The 15,746-nt window shown below is 41.5% G+C and overlaps 1 protein-coding gene across 1 annotated transcript in view; it reads right to left on the bottom strand.

Moving 5' to 3' along the window:
* Positions 1-2,630: 2,630 nt before the first annotated feature.
* The window catches only part of Col1a2 (collagen type I alpha 2 chain), a 34,267-nt gene continuing 21,151 nt past the window's right edge, over positions 2,631-15,746 (bottom strand). The window contains exons 32-52 of the mRNA XM_035451960.1: positions 14,999-15,106; positions 14,294-14,347; positions 13,042-13,095; positions 12,269-12,322; positions 12,122-12,175; positions 11,934-12,041; positions 11,524-11,577; positions 10,674-10,727; positions 9,574-9,735; positions 8,756-8,863; positions 7,995-8,102; positions 7,584-7,637; positions 7,389-7,496; positions 7,211-7,264; positions 6,700-6,807; positions 6,208-6,261; positions 5,978-6,085; positions 5,425-5,683; positions 4,691-4,875; positions 3,773-4,015; positions 2,631-2,954 (exon numbers count right to left, since the gene is read on the bottom strand). Coding sequence (XP_035307851.1) covers positions 2,808-2,954; positions 3,773-4,015; positions 4,691-4,875; positions 5,425-5,683; positions 5,978-6,085; positions 6,208-6,261; positions 6,700-6,807; positions 7,211-7,264; positions 7,389-7,496; positions 7,584-7,637; positions 7,995-8,102; positions 8,756-8,863; positions 9,574-9,735; positions 10,674-10,727; positions 11,524-11,577; positions 11,934-12,041; positions 12,122-12,175; positions 12,269-12,322; positions 13,042-13,095; positions 14,294-14,347; positions 14,999-15,106 — 2,238 coding nt within the window. The 3' untranslated portion in view covers positions 2,631-2,807. The remainder of the gene's footprint in view (positions 2,955-3,772; positions 4,016-4,690; positions 4,876-5,424; positions 5,684-5,977; positions 6,086-6,207; positions 6,262-6,699; positions 6,808-7,210; positions 7,265-7,388; positions 7,497-7,583; positions 7,638-7,994; positions 8,103-8,755; positions 8,864-9,573; positions 9,736-10,673; positions 10,728-11,523; positions 11,578-11,933; positions 12,042-12,121; positions 12,176-12,268; positions 12,323-13,041; positions 13,096-14,293; positions 14,348-14,998; positions 15,107-15,746) is intronic.

Here is a 15,746-nt window from a genome sequence, read left to right on the forward strand (position 1 = left end):
GAGAGCCTCTAATTTATTAATGGTGTCCTGTTACCCTCACATGGCACCTTGTCTGAAATACCATCCATCCATCCATCCATCCATCTATCCATCCATCCATCTATCCATCCATCCATATTGAGATGCATCTTAGCAACTGAGCTGCATAGGCCTTAGGGACACTGCTGTCAGGCTCAGCTTTGTTCATCCTTCCTAGTGTTTCTCAGAGGGACTCATGCCAGGGACAAGACAAGCTTTCCTTGCTCTCCTCAGGAGAAACCGAGTGGGAGAGCAGGAACCTCATTCCTAAGATGACCACTTTTCCGTCAACATTGTTATGGTTTGTTGGCTACTAATTTATTTTGAGATAATTTGTTGTAAATGATACAGGTCCTAGGACTATATCATAGCAAATTTGGAAATGTAGTAATTAAAAGCCATGACTTTCCTAAAGTAACCCAATCTTAGTATTTTTACAAAAACATTTAATATATCTGTAAAGACAGGCTTTTAAAAGCAGGTTTTCTTTTGCTTAGTGATCCTTATAACTGTTACTAGGATAGCAAAACTTTATTTAGCTATTATTGTGTTATTATCTTAAATACAATATTTTTCTCATCATTGTCTATTAGATGTATTATCTATTTGCTTCCTCCTTTAATGTTGTGATGCATTGGTGATGGAGTGATTACTCAGAGACCAAGAGCTTGGAATCAGTTGACAGAGGATGCCCAGATTCTACTATTCTGACATAGTATTTGTGCCACAGTTGGTACTCATGAAATGTTGGTTTACTTACTCAGATCATGAGCAGAAGCCATAGCAGAAGCCCTTGCTATTTCAATTACTAGTTTAGAGGAGTGTTAGCACTTTGATGACAGGTTTTTTTTTTTTTTTCATATTGTGTGATCGGATGTATTGACTTGCTCTTGTCAGACACAGAATGTTAGAGACATCAAGGGCTCTATGCAGAGACTTTAGGGAATGGTTTCCTACTCAGCACAGAATCACAAGTTCCCACGGTAAGTACAAGCACTGACTCCTCAGGAGACCTGGACTTGGTGGATGAGGAGTGTACATCTGTACCTAAGCAAACACCTCAGTGATCAGATTCTAGTGGCGAAGGGAGGGGGAGAGGCCTCAAGTTGATGTTACCATTTGGTTAGCGGACCCTGCTAACTTTTTAGAGTCAATGTTAAAGTTTTCCTCATGCTCAGTCTTGTGCTTTTAAACAAATTGAATCTTGAGATGACTTCTAACAGGAGGCAAATATTACAATAACAATTACGTTCTGCAACAGGGAATAAGTTCTAAATGAATCTTAACATTTTACTTGACACATTACTATGTTTAAGTATGTTAAAGATGTCATTGGAAGGTGCAGGGGAGGAAAATGAACTTGATTTGGCAGGTAGGTGTTCTTGGTACTATTATCTACAACTGTCTATGATGATTGACAGCACACACATCACCTCTTAATAGGCATTGTACTCAATGCATCACATTTAAGTGTGTGGCATTTTCACTGAGTATTTGAAACTGTTTTAGTTAATAATGTTAATTGTGCATAGACCAAATTTCAGCCATAGTTACAAAATGCTTGATGGATAAAAAACAAAAAGTTTCTATGGACCTTTGCTTACAGAAAACAGAGGTCAACAATGTCATGTTGCTTAGGTAACCATATATTACACGTAGGACAAATGCGTCACAATGTAGGGAAAAAAAATCTTTCCTGTGTTATCAGTCTGGAAGCAGAAACACAGGTTCACAGGCTGAAGGTCATTAGCTCCAAGGAGCAGAGCAGGAACTGGAACTCAGGTCTCCTGCCTCCTCCCTTGTTCTCTGCCCTGCCTACATTTTTGTATAATTTCTTACTCATGAGGTACCCCAGATCTAATGGCTGGTAGAGTTCTATGTTCACATTGCAAAGAGCATCAAAGAAAGGAATTTTACTCACTATTAGATTCTTTTGGAAAACCAAACATGCTTTATTTCATTTTCACAATTTATTTAAACATCTCACATATACAAAATAGGTACAATTTAATTTTCCTGCTTGTCCAAGAAACAAGACTTCTTTGGAACTATGAAAAAGAGAGAAAATGAGGCTGGCAGAGAACAAACGCTGAGTCTAAAGAAGAGAACATGTTGGGCAAATGACCTGCACACCTTTAGTTGGGCTAAGATGGGATACAGGACTGCTGAACTGAAATTTAGAAACCCACACAGTGCGCCTCAATGTGGAGGACTGTTTCTTCTGTAATTCTTCTAGCACCATCGACATTCTTCAAGTATCTGAAATACTATTAATTAGCACCTTTGTATCGCAAGCAAAACAAAACAAGTACCTCAGTTCATGTCTGTCTGAGTCAATTCCCATCAAGGTGGTCTACACTCACAGCAAAGTGTCTTGAGGTAGTTTAAACCGTTGGAAGTTTGGGTTTTAAACTTCCCTCTGTGGAAGACAGTCAGAAGCCACAAGTGGTGCGAATGTTCATGTTTTTTTATTTTATTTTTTAATTTTTATTTTGGGTTTCTTACACAGGTTGACAATTTCCACAACAGGTGTCAGATTAAAAAAAAAAAAAAAACCACAAAAAAACCAAAACCAAAACCACATTGCAAATATTTTGGGGAGGGGTCTTGGGAAGGGACTTAATTGGATCGTATTGCACACTGCTCTGACCAGTCCTTCTCTTTTGCCCACAGTTTAAGATGTAGGTGCACAGAAGACATGGAGGGATTCAGCTTTCAGATAAAAAAGGGAAGAAATGGCAAAGAGAAAGTTTCCAGGTTTTTGGTTGCTTAATTTAGGTTGAGTTCACTTATTTGAAACAGACTGGGCCAACCTCCACTTTGAATTCTTGGTCGGTGCCACCGATGTCCAAAGGCGCGATGTCCAGGAATGGCAGGCGAGATGGTTTGTTTGTTTTGTATTCAATGATTGTCTTGCCCCATTCATTTGTCTTTTTCTGTTTTTTTTTAAAAAAAAGGTGGGGAAAGAAGAGAATGCATAAAGTGGCATTTCCTCTGCATCTGACTTATGTCTACGATCACAGCTTAGGGGAGCCTCTGTTTGGCAGGCCCAGACCTTTCTGAAGATATGTGTTCCTGATTAAGGAGTTCGTTGTTGATATCATTCCAGTGTCAAGGGGGAGCTTTCAGGGGAGGGTTCTCACTTAGGTTAAGTTTCAAATGCATTTGGGCAAACATTCCAGTGACATTTCTATAATATCATTTTCAAGGTGTGTGTATGGTGTGTGTGTGTGTGTGTGTGTGTGTGTGTGTGGAGAGAGAGAGAGAGAGAGAGAGAGAGAGAGAGAGAGAGAGAGAGAGAGAGAGAGACCTGGGCTAGTATGTAGTAATTTCACATTTAAAATCTTATTCAACTTACAGCATATTGTATAAAATAGGTTACATAATTTTATAAAGGAAACATTCTACAAAAAAAAAAATGAACGTAGGCCATACTCTGGGGTGTAACTGAAGCCTCTTAAACCCCAAGAAGTTTTAAATTCTGGCATATGATAATCTCTAAGAACTCCAAATGTTGAAGGGAAAGCAAGTGACTGTGTGGGAGTAGGAGTCCGCTTAGTATATCAGAGTTGCCTGGAAGGCAGTATGTAATCAGAATTCTTGTATTTATCAGAATTGTCAGATGAACTTAAATGTATTTGTAAAAGAAATTAAGTTAGGTCTCTCATTCATTTGCTCACTCAATAGCCAAAGCTAGACCCCCTCACCCCATTTCCTTAAATAAATGCTCTCTCTACATTTTCCCGTTACTTACAGAGCAGCCATCTACAAGGACAGTGTAGGTGAACCTGCTATTGCCTTCGGCAACAAGTTCAACATCGTTGGATCCCTGCAGAACCACAGCTTTATTCAAGCGGCCAGTCTTCTCATCCAGGTATGCAATGCTGTTCTTGCAGTGGTAGGTGATGTTTTGAGACGCGCGGTTGGCTAGCAGGCGCATGAAGGCCAGTTGAGTTGCCATTTCCTTTGAGGTTACTCCTTCCATGTTATATTCAAACTACAGAGAAGAAGGTGACAATTCCAATTGAGTGTAAGACTCACACTAAAACTCAAATAAAGAAAGTCTGTTATAAGCAGAAATAATGAAATCATAGCCAGGGCTTAGGAAAAGGGTGATTTTTAAGGACACTCAATGCACTTGTTAAAACTTCAGTTGCCTTCAGGGCCGTAAGATCTACTCTGTGAGGGCAAGGTCATCAGAAAAGGGCACCCGACTCAGTTATGCATTCCTGTGACTGTCTGTCCCTTCATTAGTTAGCGACCGTGAGATGGAGTTAGACCTCATTCTGTTTTCTGTGATGTACTGAATTCTGGTGTCGTTCAATAACATTGGGGGAAAAGTTTGATTAAAAATTCAGGGAGGCTGCTCACGTTCTGAAATGCATATGCATAGCTGGGGGCTACCTGCTGGCCGGTGCACCTTTTCATGAAATGACATTAGCCATTTCTCCAATGATTACCCATTAAGTCAAATTTGAATAATAACGTTGAATTAGATGGATATGTCCAGTCTTCTACTGTGCAATCCAGGATAGAATTGGAACTTATGAAAAGAGCAGTTTCTTTTAATAAGCCCATGTGGGTAAAGGACTAAAGCACATGCAATTAAAAAGCAAATGACCCTAAGAAAATCATATTTAGTAGAAGGAGGAGAATTTGGAGGACTTCGTACCTGGCTGCCACCATTCATAGTTTCTCCTAACCAGACATGCTTGTTGGCCTGGGCACTGCTGTATGAGTTCTTGGCTGGGATGTTTACAGGTTGGGCCTGAATGCAGGTTTCACCAGTAGAGAAATCACAGTACACTTTGATTGCATCCATAGTGCATCCTTGGTTAGGGTCAATCCAGTAGTAATCTTTTCAAAAAAAGAAAACACCGCTAGTAAACCATTCACTAAAAAAACGTCGATTCTAAGAATCATTTGTCATTTGTACTGATTCCCATGGGGAAAAAATGTTTTGATGCTGTTACATCACCTATTCCACATTTAATGGGAAGAGGGTGACTCTGTTTAAGACGCCCCTTTTCTTCATGAAACATCCTATTAGGATGTTTTCACCAGCTGAGGTAGGAGGCCCACAGCTTAAAGGTCTACTGGGTCTAGAGTGAATGCAAGGCTAGCCTAGACAACATAATGAGACCTTGTCTCAAAACAAAAGGCACAGTGTGGCTTGGGGATGGAGCTCTATGTTAGATACTTGCCTAGCATGTCTAAGACCTTCTATTTAACCCCTAGTACTGCAAGGAAATAAAAAAAAAACCTTAGGGGTGGGTGGGTGTGAGCTGGGAGGAGAAAATGATGTTTCATTATCTGGGTATGATTTTTGACAGAGTGGATTTTGGAGGGGGGCTCAAATACACTTTCATTCTAAACATAAATGAAATTTGATCCTGGGAAGCTCACCGCTGTTCCACTCTGGGTGGCTGAGCCTTAAGTCACGGCATGTGCGGGCAGGGTTCTTTCTAGAGCCCTCAGGAGTGAGGAGAGTCTCAATCTGGTTGTTGAGAGATTTCAGAGTTGCATCAACTTCATAGTCCTTGGGTCTGAGTGAAGGCTGTGATCGAGGCTGGTCAGCCCTGTAGAAGTCTCCTTCAAAACCGAAGTCATAGCCACCTCCACTGACACCAGGAGGGCCAGGAGGACCTGGGGGCCCAGGAGGACCCTGTAAAGGTAAAAGTGGAAGAGGGGACTTTCAACTGGTGATAGCAGCCAGGACAGGGACTTGCAAGATGTACTTCATATGAAAACATGTTCTAATACAGGAAATAGAAACAAGTTTATGTAAACAACTTGATCTCAGTGACACGGAGATGGATTGGAAAAGCCCATCACACACAGACAGTTTACAAACTTCTTAAAGAGCAAATGAAGTAGAACTACTCCCTCCCGTGGGCTATCAAAATATCCCAGTATAGTCTAAGGGATGCTCTAAGCTATCTCTCCAAGTCATACTTACAGAGGGACCTTGGCTACCCTGAGAACCACGAACACCAGCAGGCCCAACTGGTCCAGGATGTCCAGATCGACCATCTTTGCCAACAGGGCCAGAAGGACCAGCAGGACCCTAAAGAAGAAGGATACCAAGTCTTGTCAATGAGAAAAACCACACAGGTGACAGTAGCCTAGGGCTTATTGCCTGGGCAATTCTTTAGTTCAAGAGATGAACTTTAACTTTTCTTCACTTACCCTGGGACCAGCAGGACCCACAGGGCCAGGAGAACCTTGGTCACCATGTTGGCCCTTTAAATAGAGAACAGAGAAAAATCATACTTTCAGAATACATGTCAGTAGATAGGTTTTTTTTTTTTCAAATTGAATAGGAAACTTTAGTTTCAATGGACTCTGGATTGAGAAAATTGAAAATGTAAAGTGGGGCTCTTTTCTCCCATTATATCTATTATGTTCAATTATTTTTTTTCCACAAGCTATTTCAACAGTGCAGTATTAGTCATCCCTCTAATTATATTTGTTTTAAGTGGGGTTGAAGGACACAGTTGCCAGGAGATTTTAATATACATATGTTCCTTTCTCCTTTAACCCTTACCTCTTTGTGTTGTGAATGAATTGGAGCGGATATGGGAGGCAGGGGGTTTTAGGATAGTAACAGTGGGCATGTGAGCAGGGGCCTGCTGAACTGAAGGTATTCAGGTTAGAACAAGATGGTCAGATTTTGCTTACAGCAAGACCAGGAAGACCCTGCAATCCATTGTGTCCCTTGAAGCCAGGAAGACCTCTGGCCCCTTTGTCACCAGGTTCTCCTTTGTCACCCCGAATGCCTTGAGGACCCTATAAAGAAAGAGAAAGAGAAAGAGATGGGTTTCTACCCCTTTAAAAGACTTCAAAGGGTGTTTAATCCATTTACAAAGGAAAACTGAGGCATGCAAAGGTCTAACTAGGCTGCCATCTTCTCTGGCCATCTCCTTTATCTGAGCAGTCCATAAAGGGTTATTGTATTTGTATTATGACTAACTAATACAAACAACCAGAGTAGAGTTATAATCAATAAAATCATCTCGATCATTTCTCAGCATGGACTAAAATACTGAGTCTAGCTTGCACACACACACACACACACACACACACACACACACACACACACACACACCTATATTTATCATCTATTGTCTAAGTATGTGACTTGGAATTATTCTTCTTCATACTTAAATGTTAATTATCACCATGTACATACACTAGGACCTCTTGGACCAACAGCACCAGCGGGACCAACAGAGCCAGCAGGACCCTGTGAATTAGAAAAGAAAAACAGAACTCATTAGCTAGGTTGAAGATCCTTCTCCTGATGGCCCACAGTCCCCAAGTGTGGAGTCAGAGAGAAGTCCACGAGGTAACAACATTTACATACTTACAGGTTCACCACGGTTTCCATGTTTCCCAGCAGGACCCACAGAACCATGAGGACCAGGGGCACCTGCAGCACCAGTAGGACCAATGTTGCCAGGATAACCACGCTCTCCCTAGCAGAGGCACAAGTGAAACTTAGCATTAATCTATCAGCATTTTAATCACACTTAAATCAGAGAAAGATGAAAAAGCATACTGACCTTGTGTCCAGGTTGACCATCACGACCTGGGGCACCATCGCTGCCAGGGTTACCCTATGACAATACCATGCAAATTAATACTGGCGAGGTCGGTGGTCCATTAGCCTCACTGTCTCTGCTACTCTGTCTTCATTGTTCCTAGTGTTCAGACAGTTAAAAAGATAGCAACAGAACCTCCCAATTTAATTTTTTAGAGGTATTTTAAACATTTGAGTCCCAATTTAAACTCTGCTAGCTAAAGGCCATTTCCAAAGCCAAGTAATTCCCAAAGATGCCTTAAAGAAAGATCATTATGTGGAGAAGTAGACTCTCTAGTTTAGAAATTCAGGGAATGAAACCTCATCTCAACTAGAGGTTAACACACAGTGAAACCCTGCTTGGTTTTATTTACAAGCCAAGTGTTGCACTCACATCACGACCAGCTTCACCAGGGGCACCATTAACTCCAGGGCTACCCACAGCACCAGGCGGACCACGGGCCCCAGGAGGGCCTGCGATGCCCAGAGGACCAGGTTCACCCTAGAGTGGCAGAGAAGATAAAATAACATCATAAGAGAGAATGCTAACCTCACCATCCCAAAGCAACTCCCAGGGGATTCTAGTTAAGAGAGAAAGCAAATGGAATGTAGATGGGCCACAATAAGAAAAGGAGCACCCCTGGCATCATCCTTGCCCCCGGTCTACACCTAGAGGATCATTTGTTGGATGTGGTTGTATACAAGGTGGGTGGGTGGGTGGGGGTCTGATGGCATCCAACATCCTCAATAAAATTAATTCATGAAGTTGATAGTTTCTGGATAGAAGATGGTTCCTAGCTGCTGTCACATATAGGGTTAAGTGGAATGATTCATGGACTTCCCCAGACTCATGCTTCCTGATGCGAGCGTTTCACATCGCAGAGAAGAAAATGCAATTAGAGCTTATATCATTCTTAAGCGTGTAGAAAGAACAAAAATCATTCTGCATAATGTTAAGCTGTGTCTTTATAGTGTGTGTCTAAGGAAGGTAGTATTAAAGCTTCCCAGAGAAGTGACATGTGATCTGTATAAAGAAAGTGCCATGAATAAAAATCTTAAGTGGAGTTATTCAGTGATCAATCTGTCACTTTGAAGTGGCAGCTTTTAAAATCTCTTGTTATGTTAATGAGAACCGGAATGGTGTCAAACACTCACCAGAGCACCAGCAACACCTGGCAGACCACGTTCACCTCTAGAGCCAGGGAGACCCAGAATACCGGGAGGACCGAGGAAACCCTGAGGACCTGGGCTGCCAGGGGGTCCCTAGAGGAGAGAAAAAAACACAAAAACTATTGACTATTACTGCAAAGACTCCATCTCATAATACACATTAGCTCAGGGATTGTGAAAATGAGGGATCCTGGATTTAGGAGCAGGCCGGTGACTTGTAATTGGTGTGATATATCCTTGGATGCCTTTTCTCTGACGATTGCTGTTTACACGATGACATATATATATATATATATATATTATATATATATATATATATATATATATATATATGTTTGAGATTAACAGAGCCATTCACAGAGGGGTGTCTAATTCTTATACACTCTATTCGGGGGAGCAAATTTTGACCTTGACTTCTAAGGTCTGACATGAGCACCTTGCAGAGCAGCAGTACCTCTGAACCAGGAAGGTTTAACTCAGCAGCTTATGAAGTTTGATTAATTGACAGAAAGATGGCCACAGCAATAGGATTCCATCGTGATTCCTAGGTCCCCCGAGAGCAGAAAGGGCTGTTGCAGTGAAGCTGCATTCCCTCGACCTTTGTCGTCCTTATTATGTGCTTTCAGCGCATCCGCTAACACCGTGACACCTTATTGTGTGCTGGACAGATTTCCTGGCTCAACTGAGCTCAACTTGAGAGCCTGCATTACTCACTAATAGATATGTTCCACTTGAGGATTTGTAAAGGGGCTTTATTCTAACTCAACGTAAGTATTGAGAGAAAGGAGTCTGAAATCACTTACAGCACTACCAGGTTCTCCAGAGGGACCCTTTTCACCAGTAAATCCAGGGGGGCCAGATGCACCTGTTTCTCCAGTTCTACCAACTGGACCTTGGTCACCACGAGGACCACGGACACCTTCTTTACCAGCAGCACCAGGGGGACCAGGAGGGCCAGTAATTCCCTATGATCAAATGTACATGGTTATTTATTTTCTAGTTGTTACAAACCCAGAGGGAGCTGCACTGCTCCTAGATATTAGGAATCAAACAATGTCACTCAGAAAAATAATAGCCCAGCCATTTTTGGAAAATTTAAGATTCTCATAGGTAGAAGCAATCCCTGCCTGTAACAAAGCAAATTGATGGGTCAGAGTCAGCAGGAAATTTCAGCAATGAAGGCAATGCATGCTATATCACTGGTACCCTGGTTTCTTGGAGTCAGAACCAGGAAGAGACTTAAGTCTTAGCTGTAAATGAAGGGGACTTTGGATTCCTTCAGACTCTGCCCATTTCTTCTTAAGCAGAGCCAAACCTGGCATTCTGTTCAAAGCTGAGGAACTGCATATGCTCTTGACTAGGTTTAATTAAATGCCTACAAGGAGTGAAGATTTTTCTGTTATGAATCTGTAAAAGATTCTAAGACATCAACATCTTTGCTATTTCTTTTTCCCTGAAACCTTAACTGGAATACTTAATCCTTGCTAATTAATTAAATTCTCGTGAGTCCTGACAGGAGGGTCTGGATAAGAATTAAATTAGAGACCAAACCACCTTTAAATTCAGGAACAATTATAGCTTGAGAATCAGGCAGAATGTTAGCTATAAAGGGTAATTAGATAGAGAAATATATGTGACCAAAGTTCCTGTTTTTTTCTTTTAAAAAAGTAAGCATGCATTCCAAAGGGTACAGGTATTTACACGAATAGCGGCTACTAAAATTGATTTTTAAAATATAATTTGTAATGATTTTGCCTTAATTGTTCATCAAAGACAATTTCAAGTCAGGAAAGTACTAGCAAATATTAATAATTTGTTTTGATAGTTTTTTTTCTAATTTCCTCCTAAAGGCCAGGCCTTTTGGTAAGTGTAAATGAAGATACGTTTGTTGTGAGGTACTTACACTGGGTCCAGGGGGACCAGTCCGTCCAGCAGCACCGGGGAAGCCAGTCATACCCTAAGAACCAAGCACATTAAAACTCCACAGTCAAATCAACTCCAAGAATTAGGATAAGATAGACATTTTCTCTTTGGGAAAATCAAGGGACTAGAGATGGACCACAGAAGAGGTAGCATTGAGCTTCAGGTAGAGGAGAACTTAACCAGGGTCCTGAAGGCTGTCCTCTACACATTTATCAGATTCGACCAGTTGTAAATGCCCATATTTTACATTAGAATTGGTGGTACTTTTCGAAATGCTGACGGGTTATCTGACAGTAATAAGGGAGAAGATATTTTCATTATGATATATCAATGTTTTTTGACCACTTGGCTGGGTGAAAGGGAAAGGACACTAGAAAAAGCAGTGTTGTTTATAGATGAAAGCATTAAGCATTGACTAAAGGGGTGAAAAGTCAGAGGAGTTCATTCCTGGGGGACCTCTGTGCTTCCAGAGAGTTGTGGTGATGATCCGGGAAGGGGAGGAGACTTGGTCAGTCAGAAGTGAGACATTAACAAAAGGATAAAAGATAGGAAAGAAACACTTTGTCTACTTCCCAATTAAGCTGCCTAGGTTTGTGTTTATTCCCTTGAGTGAGACAGTAGCAACATGTGTGACCCTAAATTGCTTTAGAGCTTGAGTTAATGGCCATGTTGCTGACTTTAATCTCAGTAACGTCTAACTTCATAAATTTTCTGACTGGAATGAATATGACTCTCAATCAGCCCCTTAGCATAGCTCAAATTTTATCAAGATCCTAAATCTTGTATATAGTGAAGAAATAAAAGTGATGAAATCAATTGTAAATACTCACAGGGGGTCCTCCATCACCACGACCTCCAATAGGACCAGGTGGGCCATTTGGACCCTAAATGCAAGCAAGAAGGTAGCATGAAATCACAAAACAAATAACTTTTACAAATGTTACTCTTGTTTTCAGACAGACCATTCTCATCTATTTCCTCTATCCTTGGAGAAAATTTAGAAACAAAACACAATTATCTATGGCACATGAAGTACATGTTCTTTTCTCAGTATTAACACCCTATAGATTACCAAGAACAAAAACAAGATATTGACAAAACTTTCAAATGGTGTCTGAATGGGAATTCTTTAACAGAATGTCTTTTATGTGGAATGCTTAGTAGATAGTAGGCACCTAATGGCCACATGTTGGATTATAAAAATGTTTCAGTATGTTGGACAGCAGTGAATTCAACTTACAGATGGCCCAGCAGCTCCAACAGGCCCAGCAGGCCCAACGACACCATTTTCACCCTTAGGCCCTTTGGTTCCCTTCTCTCCTTTAGCACCAGGTTGGCCAGCAGCACCCTGTTGGAAGAACAGCAGTGAGCACTGGCCTTCTGACTCATTGTGATGTGGTCAGATTAATTTGTCTCTGTGATACTCACAGCGGGTCCAGCAAATCCATTAGGGCCAGCAGGACCAACCTCACCACGTTCGCCCTAGGTGGAAGGTAAAGATGTTACATTCACAGTTTAAGGAGTGTCTGTAAACCATGAAATATGAGTATCCAGAAAGCTCTGATTTCAACTTACAGGGCTACCTCGAGGACCAGCTGGACCAGAGGGACCAGCAGCACCAGCTTCACCCTGTAATGTACCAAAGGCCAGAGAGGAGTTACTTAATGTGCCTCACATAGACGTGAGAGGGAGAGAGAAAAGCAGCAGACAGAAGGCCATTTTAGAGTTTGCAGTTACCTTGGAGGAGACTAATGCACATTTCAGAGAATAAAATGAGGTGAGTTCTTCCTCTACTTAAGGCTGGATTCATTTTAAAAGGTGGAGTGGTATTGGTTGTGCACTTGCAGAAACACTATAAATCAGTGCCCATAATACCAGGAAGAGGACATTTTAATTTTTAGATGGACACAGGACTGATCTATTTGCTGCAATCTTTGCAATACAATAAATAAGGTCTATTTTAAATGGGCTGTTCGATGCGAAATGGGAACACTATGTATTTTATTGATTTTTTCCTTTTTACAATTGAAGGCTTTGAGAAGGCTCAGTGCTGTTAATGGACAACAGGGAAAGTCTTAAAACAAATGACGGCGATTAAGGTGTGGATCAGACAGCTGGCACAGCCACAGCCGGGAAAGAGAATCCAAACAGCAGCATTTGTTTCTTGCTGCTCCCTCACACCAGCTAGGTTTTATTTATTTATTTTTATTTATAGACCCAGCCATAAAAATGAATAGCCGAGGCTCTCTGGGGCCAGGACAAGCACGGAATTTTAGATAGTTCTATCCTCTCAGAGAGCTATACAACTCAGTGAGAATGTATACCCCCAAGTTCAAATGCATGCTCACCCGGTCACCTGTGGCTCCAGCAGGACCAGGGGCACCTACAGCACCAGGAGCACCCTAGAACCAAAAAGAAACAGGTCTGACTGAAAAAAAAAAAAACTATACACCATCCAGACTGCACTCTGGCCTGCTCTTCATGAAGTGTCAAACACCTGCATGGCACACTGCGGCAGGACCTCAAGAAAGCTCCTCAGGCCCAGCAAGATGATTCAGGAGGTAAAGGTTTTTCCAGTCAAGCCCTATGACCTGAGTTTGATCCACAGGATCCACATGGTAGAAGCAACACTTACAACTTGTCTTTTGATCTTCACATTTAGCTGTTATACTGGCACATATCCACTCAACAGGCACGCGCGCGCGCGCACACACACACACACACACACACACACACACACACACACGCACACACACACACACACACACACACACACTCAATTCATAATAATGAAGAAAGAAAGCCCTGATCCATGTTGGTGCTGTTTATCGGGGTGACCGGAAGTCACCTCAGGAATAAGGACCTATAGAACAACTGAAGAAAGAGCTAATAAAGGTTATGGAAATGGTAAAGGCCAGAGCAGGATTTGGGAGTTCTGATTTCTTTCATGCTTGTAAAATTTCCCAGAGGGAAGCAAACAAGTTGCCTTGTTTGGAACTGTGAGAACTCTGTGACTCAAGGCAAAGAATACCAGGAATGTGTTACAGTGGGTTATCACCTTGGAGGAAGAGGTGACAGAGAAGACTAAGAAGGAAGTGCCAGAGTGCTGGCAGCTCAGGGAAGATAATTATACTTCCTCAGGGTCATCTGTGACACCTATGGTAGTCACAGCTAATCTTTAAGGCTGCCCTTAGTTCACATTTTAGGGCAGACAAGTGGATAGTAGGGCATTGTTGTGGGTCATGGCTTTTTAAAATGCAAAGGGATTGTTGCTTCACTAAAAGCAGTATTACCACTTAAAACAGGCAATCAGTGTTCCTCTGAACCTACAGCTTTTGGTGTGCAGCTTAGAGGTGGCATATTGAACAGGGAAAGGGGAGAAAAAGTCAAGATGGAATTTTCAAAGGCATGTCATTTTTAAAATTTCCTTTTGGAGCATGTAAAATGGTTTTATTAGTGATTTAATATATAATGGATTACAATTTTACTAAAATTGAATTCTTTTGTAGTTCTACTGTGAAAATTCGCTGAATTCAAACTGAGTAAAATATAAAAACAGGATTTAAGCACAGACAAACTTAAAAACAAAATTCTACTCACACGAGCACCATCTCTGCCAGGGTTTCCAATTTCACCTCTGAGACCAGTTTCACCCTGAAAGTACAAAGCAAGAGCCACATTTGGCGTTCTGACTAAATTTTTGAGTGGAAATGAACTGTGAGTGCTTTTACAGAAGTTTCCATAATGTATGCCATCATTTAAGAATTTTAGTGTTTTTCAATTTCCTACTTCTCTATAGGACATTGAATGAGGAAAACAGTATGAAACTCATCTTTTAAGGCCCCTTTCCGATTATTATTGAAGATTAAAAATAAATATCCCTCTGATTCGTAACGAAGCAATTTTCAAACTGATGAGGTTGGAATAACAAGGCAACATGTCAATGGGTGTGATGCCTGGTCACTATTATAACATAACGAATGCCGTAGCACGGTTGACAGCTGTTCAATATAGCTTCCTCCATTAATTAGGGCAGGATGAGGCATTATTGTTAGTGGCATTAAAATGAGCCTCATGTATTACTCAACACCATCTGCTTGCATGAAATTCCATGGTAGCAAGGAATTTTGCCAGATTAGTGAGTTTAGACATGAGTAGGTGCTAGATGGCAGAGGGAAATGTACATAGATGTCACACGCCACCACACCACCTGCTAAGGATTTGTAAACAACCAGGCATCCTTGCACAGCCTTCTTGTCTGGAATTCACGGACATGATGTATCAAGGTCCAACACTGATGGGTACCTTTTCTCCCTTGCCCCCAGGGACACCAGCGGCACCCCTCTCTCCTGGAAGACCACCTGGACCAGAGGCACCAGCATTTCCTGGAGCTCCGACCGCACCAGCTTCACCCTGGAATCAAAACATGTGAAATCAATTATTTCAGTAGCAAAAGAAGAAAGCCAAGACTCAAACTCTTGAAGAATTGCAATTTAAACATTTAATGGATGGCATTCTCATCTGTGTAGAGTCACAAAGGAGCACCGTTGAAAGGAGGAAGGATGGAACAGGGGCCGCTATTAATGACACGATGACTAAAGAGAAGAGGGCAGAGAGTGGGTGGCTGTTATTCTTCCACAGCCTACATCTCGTCCTCTTAAGGAAGACAAACACAGTAAAGGAGAAGACAGCACAATGGAAAGGAGAGATTGAAAAATATTTGTCCACAACCTTTTCAATGACAAGTCTCTTAGCTCAGGCAAGTGACATGGAAAGAGACCTCATCAACTGGGAGGTGATTGTCTCCATAAGAGTGGGACCGTGCCTTCCATTTTTATTTTAAGCTTCACAATGCTCTACACATTAAACCTGTTGGCTAGCTACTGAGATGAATAGATGCCTTTGAAAGCACCAGTGAATGTCACCATACTCCTTTCTTCTCTTCCCTCTTACGTGGTTTTCATTCTCCCCTTTAATACCCTTTCACATAATGAAATAGGGTTTTTTTTTTGAAACTACTCTTTACATTTTTTCCCCTTGAAGGTAAGACTTG

This window comes from Cricetulus griseus (assembly GCF_003668045.3).
Source record: "Cricetulus griseus strain 17A/GY chromosome 1 unlocalized genomic scaffold, alternate assembly CriGri-PICRH-1.0 chr1_0, whole genome shotgun sequence".
NCBI lineage: Eukaryota > Metazoa > Chordata > Mammalia > Rodentia > Cricetidae > Cricetulus > Cricetulus griseus.